At 41.9% G+C, this 22344-nt stretch overlaps 1 protein-coding gene across 3 annotated transcripts in view; it reads left to right on the forward strand.

Annotated features, from left to right (window-relative positions):
- Positions 1–22344, forward strand: part of MAP3K20 (mitogen-activated protein kinase kinase kinase 20) — a 160981-nt gene that overhangs the window by 33107 nt on the left and 105530 nt on the right. For all 3 annotated transcript variants that reach the window (XM_053266793.1, XM_053266810.1, XM_053266802.1), the window contains exons 3-5: positions 8366–8453; positions 17038–17139; positions 20294–20359. In XM_053266793.1, coding sequence (XP_053122768.1) covers positions 8366–8453; positions 17038–17139; positions 20294–20359 — 256 coding nt within the window. The remainder of the gene's footprint in view (positions 1–8365; positions 8454–17037; positions 17140–20293; positions 20360–22344) is intronic.

A 22344-nucleotide genomic window follows, 5' to 3' on the forward strand; every position in this document is an offset into this window, starting at 1 on the left:
CTTTCCTAAATGATGATCACTGTAAGGAACCAGATGGAAATGTTCCACACAAAGTCCCATGCGTGCCATGAGGTGTGATAGAGACTGGTTACCTTTTTACTGAGCAAGTTTTCATGAAAGGGTCTTAATAGTTTTTTTATTATGAACCACACTGCCCATTGAGATCATCTGGAGAGGTTCGTCTGCAGTTGCCACCGGCTCGTCTGCTGGCTACTCAGGGATGGGCCTTCTCCGTTGCTGCCCCGAGGCTTAGGAACACACTTCCTGCTGAAATAAGAGCCTCCCCATCTCTTACAACTTTTATAAAGGCAGTCAAGACACATTTGTTCACCCAGGCCTTTAATTAGATATTGTTTTAATTGTGTTTTAATTGTGTCTTAATAGTTTTACCATTTTAAATTTTAATTGTTGAGATGTATTAATCTTTTTATTGGTTGTTTTAATAGTCTTGTAAACCGCCCAAAGAACTTGCACTTGGGGCGGTATAAAAATGTGTTAAATAAATAAATAAATACATTATGGACAATTGTGGTATGGATAACTGCGGGGGTGGTGGTGTCAGGAGCCCCCATGCAACCCTGTAAACGCCCCCCGCCCCCCCGCTTGCACACTGTTGTACAAGAGCCATTGGAGTTCCAGGTGCTCCCCCACAGGGCTCAGAAAGGCCCTCTGAGATTGGAAGCACATTGCCGATGGCCAGCAATGTATGTTCTACAAGAGCCCTCAGTTCTACTAGGTGAGTGTGGCATTGCCCTCACACGAGCATTGCTCTCATGTCGAATTATCAAACTGATTTTTTGAAGTGGAGGGAGGAAAGAATAATTTAGAGGTCCTCGGGCATCTTCTTAAATGAAAGATTTAAGAGGAAATAATGGGTGTATGCATTGGAATGTAGCATATTTCTCTCTGGTTTCTGGCCATACTCTGTATCAGACTTTCTTTAGAAAAGATTGTTTGTTCTGGAAATATTCTCCTGCATGGGTGGTTGCTTGCAGAACTTTTCTCAGTGGGAAATACATGTCAAGGTGCTCTGTAACTTCTAGGTAGCTCTGTTTAAATCCTGATCTCAGCAGTTCCCTCACAGTCTACATTGTTCCTAGAAGCAGAATCTGCACAGCTCCACTTACAAGTTCCATTTCATTTCCCTCTCATTTGCAGGGATAAGTACATAAATTTGCCTACCTAGTTTCCTGTCTAATTTCCCCAGTTTATTTAGTCTGCATTCAGACTGCAATGGCCATTATCTTCAGAAAGTGCATTAATGTCTACATACCTTTTATTACTGCATGTTTCTCAACTGAAGGAGGTGTGTGTGTGTGTGTGTGTGCGCGCGCGCGTGTGTGCGTGCGCTGATGTAGTTGACTTCTGTGCACATATAATAATTTTTTTTGGTATCTTATGCATGTTGACTTGGAAGTAAGTACAGTACCACTGAGCTCATTGAATCTTACTCTCTACTAAGTGTGCTTAGGATTGCATCAAAAAACTCATGCAAATTCAGAAAACAATTAAGTTCAAATAATATCATTTTAGACTGCATTTCAATGGTGCATTTAATTTGAGTGTCTTGGGAAGATATTAGCATAAAGATAAATATGGGAACACCTCTTAACCTTTTATATTAATATATATAGACTGAATACACTATTAACATGTATGTTTCTTATGTCATTTGTAGCTCATTTTTCAACTGAAGTCACCTTTCAAATCCCCAATAAGCTTTCTTTTAGGTATTTTATTTCCTAAAATGATTCCGAGAAGAAATGAGCCCATCTATGACGTAGATGTACACCCTGAAGTTGTATATCTGTTTCCATTAACCTTGAGAGATTCATAATTGGAGAGAAGAGGAAGCAGCATTACCAAAGAGATAGGAAACCAGATTATGTGGACATAATATAACCACAAACTGTGCATTGCACAGTTGCTCTTTTGCTTTGCTGAGTATTAAAAAAAGCTAGCACCTGTACCAAAAATATTTTAATTAGACAGTGATTAGAAGAACATGCAAGTTAAAGACTCTATGCAGTTTTGAAGAGGTACAAAAAGTCTGTTGGACTGATTAGGTATGCCTTGTCATTGGCAAATAACTGTGTAGGATGAGGTGTTAAGGACTGCAGCTTCAGCTTGTGACATTGAGCTAGTATCTTGAACAATCCAGGCAGTTGTGTCCGCACATCAATGCTAACATTAATTCACTGGCAACAGCGACCATTGCAGAGTAGCATAGGCATGCAGAGAAAGTGACAAGGGGATCATGGGAGTTGACATGGGCCAAGACCATTTAAAAGGCCTTTTAGCTGGCATAGAATCAGCTGTTTCAGTGCAACCAATGGATCTGACCCATTGTAGGAAGCATTTAAAATAACTATTAGGTAAAATAATTATAGGACAAATTTGTCTCTGATGTCTTACAAAGGTCGTGAACTGCCTAGAGCCTTCAGAGTAAAGCAGTAAATAAAATAAAATAAAGGATTTTGTAATAGATATATGAGCACACCCCATGTTCTGAACTGTCACAAATCTGAACATTTATAGGATCAGGGTGAAAGCTTGTAATGCCTAAGCCACTTACTCGAAAGAAGTGCTGGAATAGTTCCGTCGTCTGTATTTGACTTCAGGAAGACTTTTCCTGAGTAAGTATTGTCTAGATTTTGAGCTCACAATTTGTTCATATGTTGCATTTTAATACATTTTAATAAGTATGGCTAACACCAGATAAACCCTGTGATTTTCTGTATTGCTCATGCGTTACACTTATGACAAAGATCAGGCACCTTAGAGCCATGCAGGGCAGAAAATCACTATTTTCTGGGCCTGCCTGGATGTAATGTGGGGAATGTGATTGTGTTCTTGTTTTCTTAAAAGCAGCCACAGATTTGTGTCAGGGTTGGAGACGAAGGGTCTAACACCCACCCCCCCCGGCTACATGCTATTTTCGTTATGCAAATAATTCCCCTAAGCTTCTATTAGCCATAGAGGTGAAAACATGCCAACACTATTGAAAAGGGGAAATGATTAGAATGCCCCAATCCAAATCAGGGCTCCCTACAAACTGCTTTTAGCAAGATTTCTGGAGATCCATGTCTTATGGATCATAGTGTAGAAATACTAAATATATTGCTTAGCATACAATATCCAAAGCACTTCACGTGGAGGCCTTCCAGAAAGGTTAAAATTCTGTCAGTTGTCAATTTTGGTAGGGAAGGAGAAGTATGGTGGGAGGTGATAGAGGAATCCAGAGTCCCACTTCTCCCAAAGAGCTGATTGGTAGAATGTTTAGAAAGTTCCTTTTGTCAAAGGGGTATGTATACATGGTATAAGGAGCTGTATATACATGTTCCACTTGTGCACATGACTCCTTAACCAGCTGGTGATACACATAAGAAATCTTTCTGTAGAAATAGTGCCCTTGGTTGGACTGGGGGCAGTCATGCGTAGTGCATAAATGATCAGCAAGCCTGGATGAAGTTGCTGAAATGGTTTGTGTATTAATTTTAAGTGTATTCTAAGTGCTTGTGCTTAAAAAAAAATCCATACTGGTTTAGTAAGCCTTTGGGTTACCTGTAGAAAGGGAAGAGGGAAGTAGGACACTAGGAAAATAGGAAATCTAAGATCTCATTTGAATGGAAACAGATTCAGTTTAACACACCTTAATATATTTCAGTTCTTCTTTTGGTCCTCCCTTAGGGTCAGCTTCAGTCACATCAGAGGCTGCTTGTGCAATTCTCCACTTCTGCCTACAACATTTAGAGCATCTTAGTTCCCACATTAATCTGCTCTTCTTGAGTGTATCGAGAACCAGAAATATTCCCACACCACTGCTGAATATTCCTGGGAGCATCCACTGCTGATGTGGACCACTACTCACATCAGAGTATACATGTGAAAAGATACATGTAGCTAGAGATGCTACAGCTGGGAATAAAGAGTTGCCCCCTGAAAGTGGTCTCCCATGCCACCAAGGCTTTGGGCAGATATAGGCGTAAAGAGAGCTTGCTGGATCTTCTCTTTAAAAGTGTTGCAGTCACTCCTATTCCCAAACTGTTCAAAAGAATATCATCAAAGGTAGAGCAATCTCTGTCCTTTCCATGTAGACTCTATCCATGCAGACAGAATGATTAGTTCCTCTCTGCAAAGCAAGCATATAAGGAAGTATCTAATACTGTTCAGCTATTTTCATGTGAGCATCACCTAAACACTAATGGGATACAGGTGCTGTCTTTGGACAATTGATTCATTAGCAAAAAGAAATAGAGTAAATGATGTGGCATTTTGGAGAGGTACTTTGGCATTACCTACATGGTGCTTTGTATCTTAAGCTTTTGTGTGTAACTTTGTTTTATAACTTCATACCATTTAAAGAAAAGTTATCCAATAATTAGAAATTGTGCAGGTTTTCTTGCTAATGAGGTTACTGTGCATTGTGCCAGTGATTGCATAATCCTATCCACAGGTCTCACCCACTGGGTGGGATGAGATTGCTGCCAAACTCCACCATGCTGATGGAATGAAGATCTTCACTGACACCTGAATTTACACCAGCATTGCACCACTCTTGCACCAATGGCACATACTGTTGCCATAACCTTCATGCTAGCAAGGTGCCTATGGCACGAGGAGAAAATCTAAGTGTACTTGGGGACATGATGTTCTTATTCCAAATGCCATGTTTGCACAAACCTGCTTCCGGCCCTAATGATGGTAAAATGTTATGCCTGCAAATGAGGTGACATAAATAAAATCACTTTCTTTGTATTCAGTAGAAAATGTCAGATGACTGCCACCTTCTGCTGAACACCTCCCCCCGCCCCGCCCCCAATTAGGATAGGATTCTGACTGACCCTGCAACCAATCATGTACACTACTGGGGCCGATAAGCCCCATCAGGGGACCCAGGTCACATATCAAGATGCACAATATGGGTCTCCATTACTTTCCCCTATGTTTGCAGGTCTAAGAGTGTGCAAAAGGCATATTAGGCACAAAAAAGAAAGGGCCAAGGCTACCATCAAAATGGGAAGGGCAGATAGGCAACTCCTGCATTCTCTCAGAACCCTTACAGTTACTCTGCTGCAGGTTTCTAAGGCACCTACCCTTTATCTTAACTCTGCTTCTGCAAAGACACTGTATCCCACACAGGCAAACAAGAGAAGGACTGCTCACTAGGGATGGGGAACCCACAGGTTTCACTATGGGAAGACTATGGGAGAACACAGCCATTTTTATTAGGAAGCACACAACACACTCTGCTCCACCTTGTTGCTGCTGCTAGTCAAATACTCATAGCTCATGTTTCCTGTCAGGATCATAACTAGGACACATGGAACAGAACAAACAGTAACTGGAGATACAGTTACTCTGGATGGGTGAATATTGTCATAGTCACTCCATTTCTTGCAATGGGTGAGTTGCCAAATACTGACACTAGGAGACTTCTGATGGGAGAATGAGGAGTGGGACTAGAGAATTTAGAATGGAGGAGCATCTAAATGGCCATTTCCTTTCCCAAACTTGCACTTGCCAACTCCAATCACAGGACCTGCCTGTTACAGCTGTGACCCATTTTTCAAGACTATTCCTCAGAATTCTCTTGACTCCCTGCTGGTAAGTAGGCAACTTATATACATTCATGGAGGCAAGGATGTTCTCCCTCACCCCAGTGCCATGCAGACTACAAATCAAGCACACTGCCTCATTGACCCATGGGAAACCATATGTGGAGTTGCTGCCTGTTTCTCCCTAGGTCCCCGTGTCTCTCAAAAGTGACAGACATAGGGTGCATCATCAGTACCCAGCATGGAGATGTGGTGTACCTGTGATTCTGCTTTGAGAGGCAGAGAAGCCCTCTGTGATGATATCAGCGCTCACTCCACTCTGGAGTGGATACTGTTCAATAAAGCTGTGCTGGTGTCAAGGCACTGTTCTCCTGATGGTGATCAGATATACAACCTCCCACACCCAGTCAGATGAGGATGGAAGGGCAGTGGTTTTCATTGTCACTGTATCCCAACAGAGCTGAGGGCCTGCGTGGTTTGGTTTTATTTATTTACTGCATTTTTGCCCAGCATCTTTGCATCTGTGCAGTGTGATGATTTGCTGCATTAGTTCTTGTACTGCCCATTGTATTCGAAACTGCACCTCAAACTCAGGTACTTTTCTGGTTCATAAGGTTTCAGGTATGCTGTAGCAGCATTATGCATTTGTGCAATATCTATTTCAGATAACATGGTTGACGGCTATAACGATGATTTGACTTCATTTTGAATATTGCATCAGGAATCTGGACTGTTTGTTGTATCTGTGCTTTGTTTTATATACGTTTTGGAGTTTATTTTATCTGTGCTGTATGGGTGCTTCTCTTTCTCTCTCTTTGCAATGGTCTTTGGCTAAAACAATAAAGGATGATGATATTTATTTCCTATATTGATATACATTGTTTGTTTATGGTCTTGCCACTGGAGTGCTCATAAGGCAGGGAGGTTCTAGCAGCTTTATAATTGACTGAGACTTCCTCTACTGTTGTGATAGTAAATCAGCAGAGTTGCTGCTGTGTTGTGGGTAAGAAGGGGAAGAGACACTGGCAAGCAAACAGACAAACAAACAAACATGGGATAGTTGTGCTTAGATGGGATCAAGGACAGTTATTTAAATGAGGCTGTTCCACTGATTGCTTATTCCATTGATCTGTTTTGGCTGTGTGTCTGTTTCTGTGTGTATTTTCCCCAGACTGTAGGCAGGGATCAAACCTGGATCCCCTTGAATGCTGGAAGGGCTATTCCACTGAGTGATGCCTTCATATAATTGCCTACAGGAGCCTGTAGGCAGGGATAAAACCTGGATCCCCTTGAATGCTGGAAGGGCTATTCCACTGAGTGATGCCTTCATATAATTTGTGGCTGGCATCTGTATGGGTGGGATCGCCTGGTGTGATATATGGAATGGGTGGCGGGAACAGGGGCATGTAATGGGCTAGGACTCTGCAAGACTACAAAGGCCCCATTGTGAGCCTGTCTCTGACTGCGTGTTCAGTATGATGATCTCTGTAGCAGATGCCTGGATTCTGGTCCCAGTGGCTGACGTGTCCTGCAGCATAATGTGGGCCATGCAGAATGCCCCTGTGGGGCTCTAAATCACCTGGTGATGGTGCTGCATATTGCTGACTCTTGCATGGTCGCATGTCATGCACTGCTTCCACTGGGAATAGTAGAAGCAGTGTGAGACGTGCAATCATGCAAGACTGGTACTGCCCTCTTGTGAACACCACCAATGGAGCCCTGCAGTGGTGCATGTTGCTCTGTACTGCCTGCAGTACACTACAGGACATGTTGGCCATTGTTGCAAAAACCAGGTATTGTCTTGGGGAGTTACATTTACATTTCCTAAGACTCTGCACTTATTCCCAGTTCAACAAGAGATGGTGTGCTGGGATCATTACATTTTCATTTGTCCAGTGTGGTAGCACTTACTGTGGGACGGGATGCACACTTGGGTTCTGTGACATCATCGTGGCATCCCTGCCATTGCCCCTGCCATAATACCCTCCAGGGGTACACTCTCACTAAATCATATCTTCATTGGCATTGCCACAGGATTTGCAGAAGTGGTTGTTGGTGTTGCTATGTAATCTTGTACTGCTACTAATTTTGTTTTGCATTCTATTTTGCTGCTTGGAGATAATAGGATTTCAGTTGTGTTACACTGGCTTTATCATCCAGTGTAGTCCTGGTGGAGCAGCTGCCAGCATAGTGGACTATAGGATTGGGTTGCACTCTAATTTAGTTGGAGGAAGAAATCTTTCCTGTATGTATGAAGAGGCATTGTGTTAGCATTCAGACTGAAGAATCTCTTTTGGACAACTAAGGCTTAATTATAGGCACCGTATGACTGGCCACAATGGAGCCTACTTGTCTGGCCCCCTTTTAGTTATGCCTTTCTATAATTTTGGCTACCATTTTGCCAGTAAAAATATAGGATCAGTGTATTGTGGTTCTTGTGCTTCAAAATTATAAAACCATGATTCATGGCAGTCCTAAATAGGTGTTTGTGGCAGTTCTAAAAAAATGTCATAACAGAAATCACAGTGTGTGTGTATGTATATATCTCTGGAGTGTCATTTAGACCATACATTTCTTCTCTATGATCCCTTTATCTGAAGGTGGTTGGAAGGGTTGTTTAAAAACCAGTTGTGTAAACGAGCCCTCACTTTCTCTGAAAAGAACTTGTAGTACGAAATCTTTCTATATTAATGTATTGTGTATTACTAATCCGTAGAGAGTTTGATTTATATTCTTACAATAACTGTACAGTATGTAGGTTTTTTTGTATTCACATCTAATACAGTACTTCCTTTGGATTTGAACAGGCAGAAATACTCAGTGTGCTCAGCCACAAAAACATCATTCAGTTTTATGGAGCTGTTATTGAGCCCCCCAACTATGGCATAGTAACAGGTGAGTTGCAAGTCCTCTTTTTGGTTTTTGGTTTTTAAACTCAAAGTTTGGTGCTCCTAAAATATTAGGCATCTCTTTTAATAATGGTCAGCATGCTGCTACCTTATACCATTTCTCCATTCAGAATGTTTTAACGTTCTGTGCAGTACAGTTTTATCAAGAAATAAATGTATATTGTTTCCTATATGTAATGCACCCAATAATATCGGTGAGATCCTGTCTAAAAACATTTCTAGCTGCAATCATGCTTTCCACTTAGTATGTTTAGCAGCTGCTGTGAAACTGCTGGAAGCAATGGCAGGAGCAACAAGAAAAACTTTTGAGCCGGGCTTTAGGATTTGATGGCCTTCTGCCCTCCTTCCAGCCCCTGAACAGTCATACTAGGGCAGGCTGGGATCCAGTGCCTCTTTCCCCATTCCAGTCACACTCCATCTCTTCCAGCAGCACTTATAAAACAAAACAAAAAATTTGAAGCTACTTTGAGTTATTGAGAACAAGATTGAAATTACCGTACACACCCACAATGGTGACAGACAGTCCTGGGACAGGAGAAGGAGCAGCAGTTATCATTACTTGTGAAAATGCCTTTATATCAAGGCTACCTTGACAAGAGAATGTTGTATTATAAGGATGTGCACAAAGAGACATGCAGGTACAGGGCACCAACTCTCTTCTATTGCTATCTGTAGCCGGAGAAGGTTTGATCAATTTGTGGCAAAATAAAAACTATTTTAAATTAATTAAAACTTGTACAAGATGTGAACTTGATTGACTGGTCATCTTTTCATCATTACAGTGGGGTTTTTTTTAGAGAGAGAGTGTGTGTAAGTAATTTAAATAGCAGCTGTGTCACAGGGAAATTAAGAATTAGAAGCTGTAAGGCGTGGGGAATGGATATTTCACCCTCTCCCATGGTGGTCCTATGAAAATCATGGTCCTGAAGTTGCTATTTGCCCTGGGATGAACATTGCTATTGGTACCAATGGCTGACATCCTGACTACCAAAACAAAAACATCCACACTTCAAGCATCTGCCCGAATCCAGTGAGAGCCTGCGCCCTGCTCCATTGCGTTCTGAATTATGAGCCCAGGTGCACTAGAGAGCTAATATTTCGGGATGCTCTATAGTAGCAGAAACATATCCCTGCCTTATGGCATGTTTCTGTGTATCTTCTGCTTCTATAGAGAGATTCCAGAGTGCAGGAGAGCACTTCAGAATATCCAGGGATCATCTTATACCAACAAACCACATTAGTGCCCCAACCTTTGTCCAGTGACCCTTCTGTCACTGCTGATGGCTGTGACTTTTTCACTCACTAATTTGTGGATATTCATTACTCACCATTAAAGCCCCCTGTAAATTGCCACCAATTGCAGTTGTTGTTGAGGAGGAAGCATATCCATGATGAAATCTCCCATTGTTTTTATTTTTACCTTCAAGTAGTTGCTGGTGGCTCTGATTTTGATTTAGTGCAGTGGCACCATAGGAGGGGAGTTAACCCTTCTCCCATGCCATTTTCCTGATTGGACTCATCCACCAACTTCCCGAAGCTACCATTTGTGCTATCCATTAAGGATTCTCCTGTGCTTTGTGCAGTTCAGCCCCTAGACTGCAGGGTGTAGGGGGCCAGCTCATGTATATTCATTGAACATTCTTTGGCTAAAAATATGATAAATAATGCCACATATTTTAACATGCCCAGACAATGATTGAATTCTGTCAGAGTTAATTCTAGATGCTTACTAGGCAGCATTTATTTTTTCCAAAAGAGCTATGTAACTTAATGCTACTTCACTCAAGCACTCTTGAGCCTATTTTTTTCCACATGGTTTCCCTTCTACATGGACGAAGGACACATTCATGAATGACATTTATTTTTAAGTGGCTAGTGGCTGCTTTTTGCTGATGCTGTGAATGAAAACATACTGATAAAATAACTCCCCCCCGCCCGCGTGGGACTTCTCATTATAAAAAGTCTGTGGTATCTTGCTTAATGTGTGTCTTGCCACATGGTAAGGAGCCCCACACAGAAAAAAATAACCCCAGAAAAATAAGCCCCAAAATAAGCCCATTTACCAAAAAATAGTTCTGGTAAAGTGTCTAGAGAAACTACCTTGGGTGATATTTTATTTTCAAGAAACAATTTTGGCCACCTCGGATAACCAAGAACCACAGTTTGACTGCAGTATCTTCCATAGTTTAAGATAATGAGTCAGTATGCTATTTTAATTATAAATAATGACATTCAAAAATATAATTCATCCGTAGGTCATCTTATTTGCTGTTGATTTTTATTTAATCATTGCTGCGTTTAGCATTAAAAAATATTTTACATGAATGTTAGAAAATTTGCTTAGAAAAAGAAGCCTGACATTCTCAACGCTGCCCTCAGGATGAGATGGGTTGACTGTCCTGTGAATTTAGAGCTCTCTCTGACTGGGATGGGTTTTGGAGACATTGGCCTTGAGCACTGTGGTGCACCAGCATGGTGGTGTGTTTGTGGATGGATACTGTGAGAGGTCTCTGCATGGAACTGGAAGCCTGCGCACCGGATACTTCTGGTTAGTTCCTGTAAACCGGGGCAATGGCGCGTCAAGGAGGTACGCTGCCACCCCATGGACTTTTCCAAAAATGAGCGCTGGTGGGGGGAAAGCAGCGGGAGGGGTAAGTGCACCCTCCCCCACCCTTAAAGCAGCAACCCCCATCACCTTCAAGCCTCCCCCGCCCAGTTCTGTGTACATCCCTAGTCTCTGCACCCTACCCTCAGGGCATGAAAGCCTGGGTGATGACCAGTGTCAAGACCACAGCACATGAAGCCATTACAAGTATTTATGAGGCCCCAAGTTATTTTAGTACACAGAGTGTGCTCAGTTGTGGGAGCAAAATGTTTTCTGGATGCACTAAACATGGCCACCAAATGCCAAACGAGATCATTGCTATCAATATTTATTTATTTATTTATTTATTTATTTATTTATTATTTATACCATAGGATTCCAATAGGCCTTGGAAGGTTTTAGAGTTGGTTCTACCAGTGATTCTGTTGATGTCTTGGTGGAGACCTGGAATAGGGAACTTACCAGGGCAATAGATACAACCTCCCCTAAGTGTCTTCTCCATTCCATGTTGAAATTGGTCCTATGGTATTCAGAATAGCTACATGAGCTGAAGCGGCAAGCAAGAAGAGGAGCACAAGTGGACGAGACTCAAATCTAACAAGATATGACACAAAGCCTATTGCTTGTACTGTGGCAATATGTGGAGCAAAGAAGCAATTCTATTCTGCACGTATTGCATCCACAAGTTCACGTCCAATGGAGTTCAGAATTGTGAGGGGATTGACTCAGGTCCCCTCCTCTCTGAACTTGAATTTGGAGTCTTCATCATCCTGCTGTGATGCCTTTAACCACTTTTTTTGCAGATAAAATCTCTTGGATTCGAGCCAGCTTGCACACTACCATTACCGCAGAGTCAATGGTAGGGGTGTCCAATAACTCCTTTGGTTCCATTAGAATGGATCAGTTTCAATTTGTGACTCCTGAGGATGTTGACAAGCTTCTTGGATGTTTTCAGCCTACCACCTGTCCCCTGGATCAATGCCCAACATGGCTTATATCATCTAGTAGGGAGGCTGAGATGGCCTAGTTGATATCATAAATGCCTCACTGGGGGAGAGCAGGATGCCTCCATTTCTGAAGGAGGCAATTGTGAGACCTTTAGTTATGAAGTCTGCCCTAGAGTGATGCATAATTATAGGCTGGTCTCCAACCTCCCTTGATTGGGCAAGGTGATTGAGAGAGTGGTGGGTGATAAGGTAGTTTTGGAGGACACTGATTATCTAGATCCATTTCAAACTGGGTTTAGAGTGGACTATGAGGTTGAGAAGGCCTTGGTAAGCCTGATGGATTATCTATATCTAGGAATGGACAGAGGGAGTGTGAGACTGTTGGTTCTTTTGGATCTGTCTGTGGCTTTTGATACCATTGACCATGGTATCCTTCTGAATCATCTGGGGGATTTGGGAATAGAAGGTACTGCTCTGAAGTGGTTCCATTCCTCTCTCAGGCAGATTTCAGATGGTGTCACTTGGAGATAGTTGCTCCGTGAAACGAGAGCTATTTTACCATATCTGTCAGGGATCCATCCTATCCCCAATGCTTTTTAACATCTATATAAAACTCCTGGTGAGATCATTAGGGGATGTGGAGTAGGGTGTTATCAATATGCTGATGACACTCAAATTGACTTCTCTACAACATCATCATCAGGAAAAGGCATAGATCCCCTAAATGCCTTCCTTCAGACAGTAATGGGGGATGAGGGATAATAAATTGAAGCTGACGAGATGGAGGTACTAATGGTGAGGGATCGAAGGATGTGATAGAACCTCCTGTTCTGGACAGGGTTGCACTCCTCCAGGGACAGATATGTAGCTTGGCAGTGCTTCTGGACCTAGGCCTCACCCTGGTGTCTCAGGTGGAGGCTGTGGCCAGGAGCGGTTTCTGTTAACTTCAGTTGATATGACAGCTGCGTCCGTTCCTTGAAAATAATGACCTCAAAACTCTGGTGCAGTCACTGGTAACTTCTCGGCTTGACTATTACAATGCACTGTACTTGGGGCTGCCTTTGTATGTCGGTCGGAAACTTCAGTTAGTTCAAAGTGCAGCAGCCAGCTTGGTCTCTGGGGTTTCTCGGCGAGACCATATTATGCCTGTTTTAAAACAGTTGCTCTGGCTGCCAATATGTTTCTGAGCAAATTACAAAGTGCTGTTAATTACTTTTAAAGCTCTAAAATGGTTTAGGAGATCGCCTCCTTCAGTATGATGCCCACTGCACTTGAAGTTCACCAGGAGAGGCCTGTCTCCAGCTGCCGCCAGCTTGGCTTGTGGCGACTCAGGATAAAGCCTTCTCTGTAGCTGCTCCTGGGTTCTGGAATGTGCTCCCTATGGATATTAGAGGCTTAAGAGTTCTAGCAGCCTTTAAAAGAGCGCTTAAAACGTCTTTTTAGCCTGGCCTTTAGTGATTACTGAAATGATTTTAAACTGGTTTTAATTTTGTTTTAATGAGTTATTTATTTGTTTATCTGTTTTTTAAATTTGTGAACCACCTAGAGTCATCGGGGTGATGCAGTATAAAAATCTAATAAATAAATAAATTTATTGGATTTGTAGGCCGCCCCAAACCATCTCTGGGTGGTTTATAACGATGTAAACAAATTAAAGATTAGAACATCAAAACCATTTAAATACCACAGAAATTAAAAAGCTTGAGTGAAAAATGAGTTTTTAGGGACTTTTAAGTTTTCAGAGATGGGAAGGCACTTGTTTCAGCAGGGAATGCATTCCAGAGTCTCGGAGCAGCTACAGAGAAGGCCCGTCCCTGCATAACCACCAGACGAGCTGGTGGCAATTGCAGATGGACCTCTCCAGATGAGCTCAATGAGAAGTGGTGAAGACAATTTTATCTTAAATACTAGGGCCTACGTTGTTTAGGGCTTTATAGTTTATAACCAGCACCTTGTATTTTGCCCGGAAAATTATTGCTTGTCAGAGCGGCTCTTTTAGTATAGGAGTAATATAGTCTCTTCCAGATGACCCAGAAACCAACCTGGCTGCCAGATTCTGTACCAACTGCAGTTTCCAGACTATGTCCAAAGTCTGCCCCACATAGAGCGCATTGTGCAGTAGTCAAGTCTGGAGGTGACCAGCGTATGTACCACTGTTCTGAGGTTGTTTATCTCAAGAAATTGAGGCAGCTGGGATATCAGCCAAAGCTAATAGAAAGCACCTCTGGTTTTCCTGGGACACCAGGGAGAGGTTTGGATCCAGAAGCACTCCCAGACTGCATTCCTGTTCTTTCTAGGGATGTTTGACTCCATCCAGAACTGGAAGCTCAAAATTGTCTCCTGAGTAATAAGCACCTCTGTCTTATTTGGATTCAGTCTGTTTGTTATCTCTTATCCAGCCAATCACTGCCTCCAGGCAGGCATTTAGGGAGGTTCTTCTTCTTCTGATGTTGACTTGGAGAAATCGATTTGGGTGTCATCAGCATACTGATAACACACTGCACCAAATCTCCTGATGATCTCTCCCAGCAGTTTCTAACCCCTACTAACTTTGTAACACCTGCTAACTTGGCAAAGAGGCACCTTTGTGGTGATTCGCTTTTATTTAGCAGGAGGAGAGTAACTGGCCCTATCCACCGCAGCACAGTACCTCCAGTGACTGTTGCTGGTGTCTATTTTATGTTTATTTTTAGATTGTGAGCCCTTTGGGGACAAGGATCCAATTTTCTTTATTATTTCTCTGTGTAAACCACCCTGAGCCATTTTTGGAAAGGCAGTATAGAAATCGAATGAATGAATGAATGAATGAATGTAGATGTTAAAAAGCATTTGGGACAGTATGGATCCCTGGGGGACAAGTTATAACAGTTCAGATTTTGAAGAGCAACAGTCTACAAGGGACACCATCTGTAATGTGCCCGCAGCCTGAGAGATAGGAGTGGAAACACTGCACAGCAGTGTCTCCCACCCCCAAGCCCCTCATACACTCCAGAAGGATGCTATGGTTGATAGTATCAAAAGCTACTGAGAGATTCAAAAGCAAGCAAAGTCACACTCCCTTTTTCAATTCCTAATTGGAGGGATCATCCATTGGACCGGCCAAGGCAGTCTCCACCCTATAGCCTGCCTGAAAGCTGATTTGAAATGGGTCTAGATAATCAGTTTCCTCAAAGATTGTTTGGAGTTGGGAGGCCACCACCCTCTCAATTACCTTGCCCAGCCATGGAAGGTTGGAAACAGGCCTATAGTTGCTTAACTCTGAGGGATCCAATTCAGGCTTCTTCAGAAGAGGTCTAATGATTGCCTCCTTAAGACAAGGAGGCATCCTGCCCTTCCTCAATTTTATAATTTCTACCAGGCCTTCTACAACAACCTCCCTGCCAGATAGTATAAGCCATGTCAGACAAGGGTCAAGAGATCAGGTGGTAGGCCACACCGCTCCATGCAGCTTGTCTACATCCTCAGGAGTCTCAAACTGAAATTGACTCAGCCTAACCACATAAGAGGAGTTGCTAGACACCTTCACATCAGGCATTGCAGTAATAAGTGAGAGCCAGCATGGTGTAGTGGTTAGAGTGCTAGACTAGGACCGGGGAGACCCGAGTTCAAATCCTCATTCAGCCATGATACTTGCTGGGTGACTTTGGGCCAGTCACTTCTCTCTCAGCCTAACCGACTTTACAGAGTTGTTGTGAGGAGAAACCTATGTAGTACACCGCTCTGGGCTCTTTGGAGGAAGAGCGGGATTAAAAAAATGTAAAAATAAATAAATAAATAAATAGTTGTGGGGTCTGAGTCAGCCCAAATATGAGAGGTTTTAGCCACAAAGAACTCATTAAAAATGTCACAGCGGGTAATGGATGGTTCCAAATTCTAATTCACGGGAAAAGGGGCATGTACTATCCCTCTCACAACCCTAAACAATTCCACTGGATGTGAGCTTGCACGTGGGCAGAAAAGTATCGCTTCTTTGCTGGACTAATTGCCTGAGCATAGATCTTCAAATGCATTTTGTGTTGTAACGTGTCAAATTCAAGTTGAGTCTTTCTCCACTTGCACGCCAGTCATCTACCTTCTCACTTCAGCCCCCATAGTTCTTCTGCATACCAAGGGGCCAGTTTTGAAGCCGGTCAGAGAGGAAACTTAGGAGCAATCATGTCTACTGCTCTAGTGTGTTTGCTGTTCAAACTCTGCACCAGAGCATCAACAGGCTCACCAGCAGAGCCAACACTAAATCCTTCCAAGGCTTCTTGGAATCCTATTGGATCCAATAACCTGTTTGGGCAGACCATGCTAATAGGCCCTCACACCTGTAGAGTTGGGATGTGGTTGTGAGTCCAACCTTAAGCAGATGGTTACGGTTAAGCAACTGACAAGAGACTTGCATAACTACATTGATACAAACTCAGTATTGGCAAAAAGATTGTGTAGGCTGCCGTTCTTTTCTGGCCAACTTTTTTTTGCTGATGAATAAGAAGTCTTATTTATATATGTTTGTTTTGCGTACATTTACCCCTGCTAACTTGGCAAAGAGGCACCTTTTAATGTGGTGATTCTCTTTATTGAGCAGGGGGAGAGTAACTGGCCCTATCCACCCCCAGCACAGTACCTCCAGTGACTGTTGCTGGTGTCTCTCTTATATTTCTTTTAGATCGTGAGCCCTTTGGGGACAGGGATCCATCTTATTTGTTTATTATTTATCAGTGTAAACCTCCCTGAGCCATTTTTGGAAGGGCGGAATAGAAATTGAATAAATAAATAAAATAAATGTTTGTTTTGCATACATTTATTACCTCATAACAGTATATATTTGCTAATACTGTTAATAATAGGTTAGTTTAAAAAAATGAATACATTTGAAGTTAAGCTATGGTACATGGTGAGTTATTGAGACTGATTTATTTAAGCTTATTTGTAAAGGCAAATCCCACCCATTAAGAAGTTGTTGCCAGACATTTTGGACCTTCATCCAGCCTTAGATGCAGCCTTTTAAAAATATGTTTGTTATTTCTCAACAGAATATGCTTCTGCTGGATCACTATATGACTACATTAACAGCAACAGAAGTGAAGAGATGGATATGGATCATATAATGACATGGGCTACTGATATAGCTAAAGGTAAATGAGATTCATTGAAGATAGTGTGTTAATTAAGGTCAAATCAGACATGTGGCTAATCACACTAATAAGTTCCTCTTAATTTACAACAAGCAGCCATGATAGGGACTGTGGAGAGTGGAGGTTAGCCCTTTCCTGTTGCAGGATTTTCAATCCCCAAATCAAAAGCTGCTATATGCCCTCATAACCACTATTTCCTCCTGTGCTTTGGGATTATGTAGCATATTCGGGGTTCATGTGTGTGATTTTTGGCAGGAATATGGTGTGATGAACAAGATAACTTATCCCACGATAACTTATAGTTCATCAAAGGATAAATTATCCACCATACAATTCTGCCTTTGTTCCATGTCCATCTCAGTCCAGAAGAACTGCAGCTCTTGGCCCCCAGGCTGAACTGCCCACTTTGTCCACTTCTGGAAACTTGGTTACCTTCCTTGAAGTCTCCTAAGACATACTAGAGAGTTATGATTCTCCAGTTGCTTTATTAAAGGATACAACTTCAGCCAGAATATATGGGAATGCCTGTAAAGAAATGCATGTTGTTGCTCTTAGGCGTCACTGGCTGACATCCAGCCAGCAGTGGAGCAGCAGCTGCACCCTCACAGCAAGGGCTGCTCTGTGCTCAGCCGAAGGCTAGTTGAACAGCAGAGTATGCGCAAAGGGGGGGGGGTGATTTTCACTGTTCTCCTTCCTTTCAAAAGTGCTCTTTTGCTTCCAGTAATATGTTCCTGAGGGTCACACAGCCCAAGTGCCTGTCATTCCTTTGGCTTGACTATGTGGTACAGCAAACTATCCCATGGAAATGCTTTTCTTATGGGGTAAAATGTCACGATCTAGATTTAGACTAGTTTTTTTAAAGCCTCTTTAAGATTGAACCAAGTAATAATCAAATATTGATATATGAATAATGTGATTTCTTATGGAAAGCTTCCTCTCTGACCCATGTCGAAATCAGCTCCATGGTATACAGAAGAGCTGCAGGAGCTGAAGCAGCTAGGTAGACGACTGGACCACAAATGGAGAATGACTCCTCTTGAATTTGATAAGATACACCATAGAGCCCATTTGAAGCTCATTTGAAGGCCTATGCTGTGGCAATACATGCAGCAAGGAAGCAGTTTTATTCTGCGCATATTGCAACTGCAAGTTCTTGTCCAGCAGAGCTGTTCCAGATTGTTAGGGGTTTAACTCAAGCCCTTCTGTTTCCGGAAACAATGTGTCTCTGGTGCTTTCCAGATTACATGCTACAACAGTGTCACTACTGCCCATTAAGTGTGCTTCCGTACTGCCTGTGTTTCAACATTGCAGTCCCTGCGCTGTCAGCAAGGTGCCATTCATATTTCTGATGCCTACTTTCTGATTTTATCCTTCTATTTTAGTCCTACAACGTAGCACGTGCGTTGCAAAAAAAAAAAAAAAGCTGTATTTTCCAGCTTGTTTGAAGGAGATAGTTATATCCCTTCTTAAGAAGCCCACTCTGGATCCCCTGGTGATGGATAAATTATAGGTCAGTCACCAGCCTCCCAAGATTGGGTAAGATGATTGAGAGGGTGGTGCTTGATCAACTCCAAGTGGTCTTGAACTGACAGATGGAAGAGTAATGCTGGTTCTTTTGCTGGTTCTTTTGGATCTTTCAGACCATTGACCATGGTATCCACTAGATCACCTGAGGGACTTAGGGAGAGGATGCACTGTTTTACAGTGGTTTCGCTCCTATATCTCAGGTAGATTTCAGATGCTGGCACTTGATCACAGTTGCTCTTCTAAATGGGTGCTACAATATGGAGTCCCTCAGGGCTCTGTTCTGTTACCAGTGCTTTTAACATCTACATAAAACTGCTGTGTGAGGTCATCAGGGAACTTGGTGCTGGGTGTTATCAATATGTTGATGCCACCCAAATCTATATCTTCCTGTCATCAAATCAGAAAATGGCATTGGCCCCTTAAATGCCTGCCTACAGGTACTAATGAGCTAGATGAGGGATAATAAACTGAAGCTGAATCCAAGCAAGATGGAGGTGCTCATCGTTGAGGGTTGTAATCTGCGAAACGGGGTATAATGTCCTGTTTTGGACAAGGTTACACTCCCCTAGAAAGTACATAGTTTGGGAGTGCTCTTGGACCCGGGTCTCACCCTGGTGCTTCAGGCTGAGGCTATGGTCCAGGAGCGCTTTTTACCAGCTGTGATTGTTTTGACAAATCTGCCCATTCCTTGAGGAGAATGACCAGCTGGTAACCTCCAGGTTAGACTACTGCAATGCGCTCTATGTAGGGCTGCCTTTGTATGTAGTTTGGAAACTTCAGTTTGTTCAAAATGCGGCAACCAGATTGGTCTCTGGGGTATCCCGGAGAGACCACATTATGCCTGTTCTCAAGCAGTTGCAATATGTTTCTGGGCAAGGTACAAAGTGCTGGTTTTTACCTTTAAAGTCCTGCATGGCTTAGGTCTGGGTTACCTGAGAGAGCACCTTTCTCTACAAGATCCCCACCGCTCATTAAGATCATCAGGGGCTGGGGGGAGTGTCCAACTTTGGATGCCACCAGTTCATCTGGTGGCAACTTGGTATCGGGCCTTCTCAGTTGTCGCCACTAGGTTGTGGTACACACTCCCCATGGATATAAGAAAAGGGGTTATCTTCTTTGGAGGCCTTCAGGAGAACCTTAAAGACCCATCTTTTTAGCTTGGCTTTTAATGATATATAGTTTTAATTTTAATCTGATTTAAATGTTTTTTTATTGTAATTGTTTCATTATGTGCTTTTTATTTTAATGTAAACTGCCCTGAGCCCCCTTGGGAAGGGAGGTATATAAATTGAATGAATAAATAAATAAATAAACCTATGGATTTGTGTATTGGCCATAACATGCAAGGGATCCACATTCTCCTCTATAAGGCAAATAACTGGTGCATGCAGTGAAAAGTGCCCATATGCATTTCCTACTTAGAAAGGAAGGTTCCTGCAGACATGAATGCTAGATTGGAGTCACAGCGTATGTTTAAGCATGCTCAGTCCTACTGATATGGGTAGATTATGAGTAAGGTTTGTTGGGAGTCATTTTACTTGCATTTGCCTTATGAACAGGATACTGCTAATACTGACAAGCCTTGCTATAATAAAACAATTAAAATTTATATCTTATTCTTTTTTAGGAATGCACTATTTGCATATGGAGGCTCCAGTCAAAGTAATCCACAGAGATCTAAAGTCCCGAAATGGTAATACTTCTATGAATTTACATGTTTTGGTTTTGTTTCATTTCAAATACTGCAGCTTAATGTTGGTATCTGGAAACAAAATAATTCAATCTGTAGTAAAAACAAGTTCTAAGTGTCCCTGAAAATCAATAATCCTGCACATTTAAAATGTGTTTTCTTGAGATGGACTTTTTGACAAAGTTACTCTGAAAAACGGGTGTGTCTGCAGCGCATACATGCCCCTTTGGCTAATGACCAAAATCAGAATACAACAATGAAATCTGTGAAACAGAATATCAATTCTGGCACTAATTAAGTATGTATGTATGTATGTATGTATGTATGTAAGTAATTTGATTTCTATACCGCCCTTCCAAAAATGGCTCAGGGCAGTTGACACAGAGAAATAACAAATAAATAAGATGGATCCCTGCCCCCAAAGGGCTCACAATTTAAAAAGAAACATAAGATAGACACCAGCAACAGTCACTGGAGGTACTGTGCTGGGGGTGGATAGGGCCAGTTACTCTCCCCCTGCAAAATAAAAGAGAATCACCACGTTAAAAGGTGCCACTTTGCTAAGTTAGCAGGGGTATAACAAGGAATAGTATATTTTTCAAGTATACTTATAACCTATCACTTTATTTGCTAAAACAATTGTGTTGCAACTTTTAAAACTAACTCAAAACTAGGGTCTAAAATAATCTCAATCCATTTTTAAAGAAGTGATATTTCGTATCTGTGTTCATTGATGCAATGGTGTGCTCTAAGAAAGCAATATGCTTCATAATCTGGATTCACAAAACTGTCCTTTGTGGATTAAGACTATAGAGCTTTTCTGTATATCTTTAACATTTCCCTCAAAATATCACATTGCTTTTCAAATAGAAAGACAAGAATGGTGCTTCATTGCATGTCAATGGCCTTCAGGATCACAGCTAGTTTTTTCAATTTGGTTGTCAAGGGCCTTGACAATGCAGTCAAATCTGTCTGCAAAACTGGCATATATGTCTGTCCTACTGCAAAAAGAGTTATGAGAATTTTATCCATTAATTTTAAATTATATAGAGTAAAGAACAACCTAATCTTTTGGAGTTCTCTGTGTGCTCATGCTCCATTTGTTTACCACTGGAAGCAACAAAGGATTTGCAGACAAATGTCTGTAGAGGCTGCAGTTCCATTCCTTGGCGTGTCTGCAGATTTATTTTGCTCTACTTGTTTGATCAGTTAAAATATATTGGAGCAAAATGTCCCAGCCATGAAAACGATGCTGTGATGCAGTTGCTTACAAACTAGACATGGCCTTGTTAAGATGACGACCTTGGATGATATTGTTAGTGTTCCTGATGAGAAACCACTGAACCAAGGGCTAAACACCACAGATCTGTAGTTTCTCATCTCCTCCTATCAGGTGGTAACTGGTGCAAGCTTCCTTTGGGCTGTTTGGCAAGAAAGAATTGCATTATGTCAACTGGGATTAGTACATTGGGGGTATGCCCAAAACGGAATTCAAAGGAAACATGCCAGGTGGTTCTTATTTTGTTGCAATGTTTAGAACTATCTGTGCTTCATTTTGCTGATTACTTTTAACCACAGAAATCCATATCAGATTGATTCGACCACATAGAATATATGTCTCACAATTGGTTAGATAATGAAGGAGATATTGGTAGGTATGTGTACTTGTTTGGTCAATGACCACAAATAAAGATTGACTTGACTTGCTTAAATTTTACTTGGCAAACACAAATTGTTTTGAGTAATTTTAAGAGCACTGGTTTTTAGAGCTTTTTGCTGTGTATTTGAGTGGGTTCAGACATCACACGAACCTTGGTTGAAATCAAGTTCCATGTGACCTCTCTCGTTCCATTCCTGATTGAGTGCCTACTTCCTTTCTAAGTTAGGATATGTCCGAATTGGTCACAAAGTCCAATCCCACCCATCTCACTTCTTCAGATGAATTCCTTACGCATGAAGAGAACCAGCGGCAGAATGACTGACACCAG

Source organism: Hemicordylus capensis, chromosome 1, assembly GCF_027244095.1.
Source record: "Hemicordylus capensis ecotype Gifberg chromosome 1, rHemCap1.1.pri, whole genome shotgun sequence".
In the NCBI taxonomy this organism is placed as follows: Eukaryota; Metazoa; Chordata; class Lepidosauria; order Squamata; family Cordylidae; genus Hemicordylus; species Hemicordylus capensis.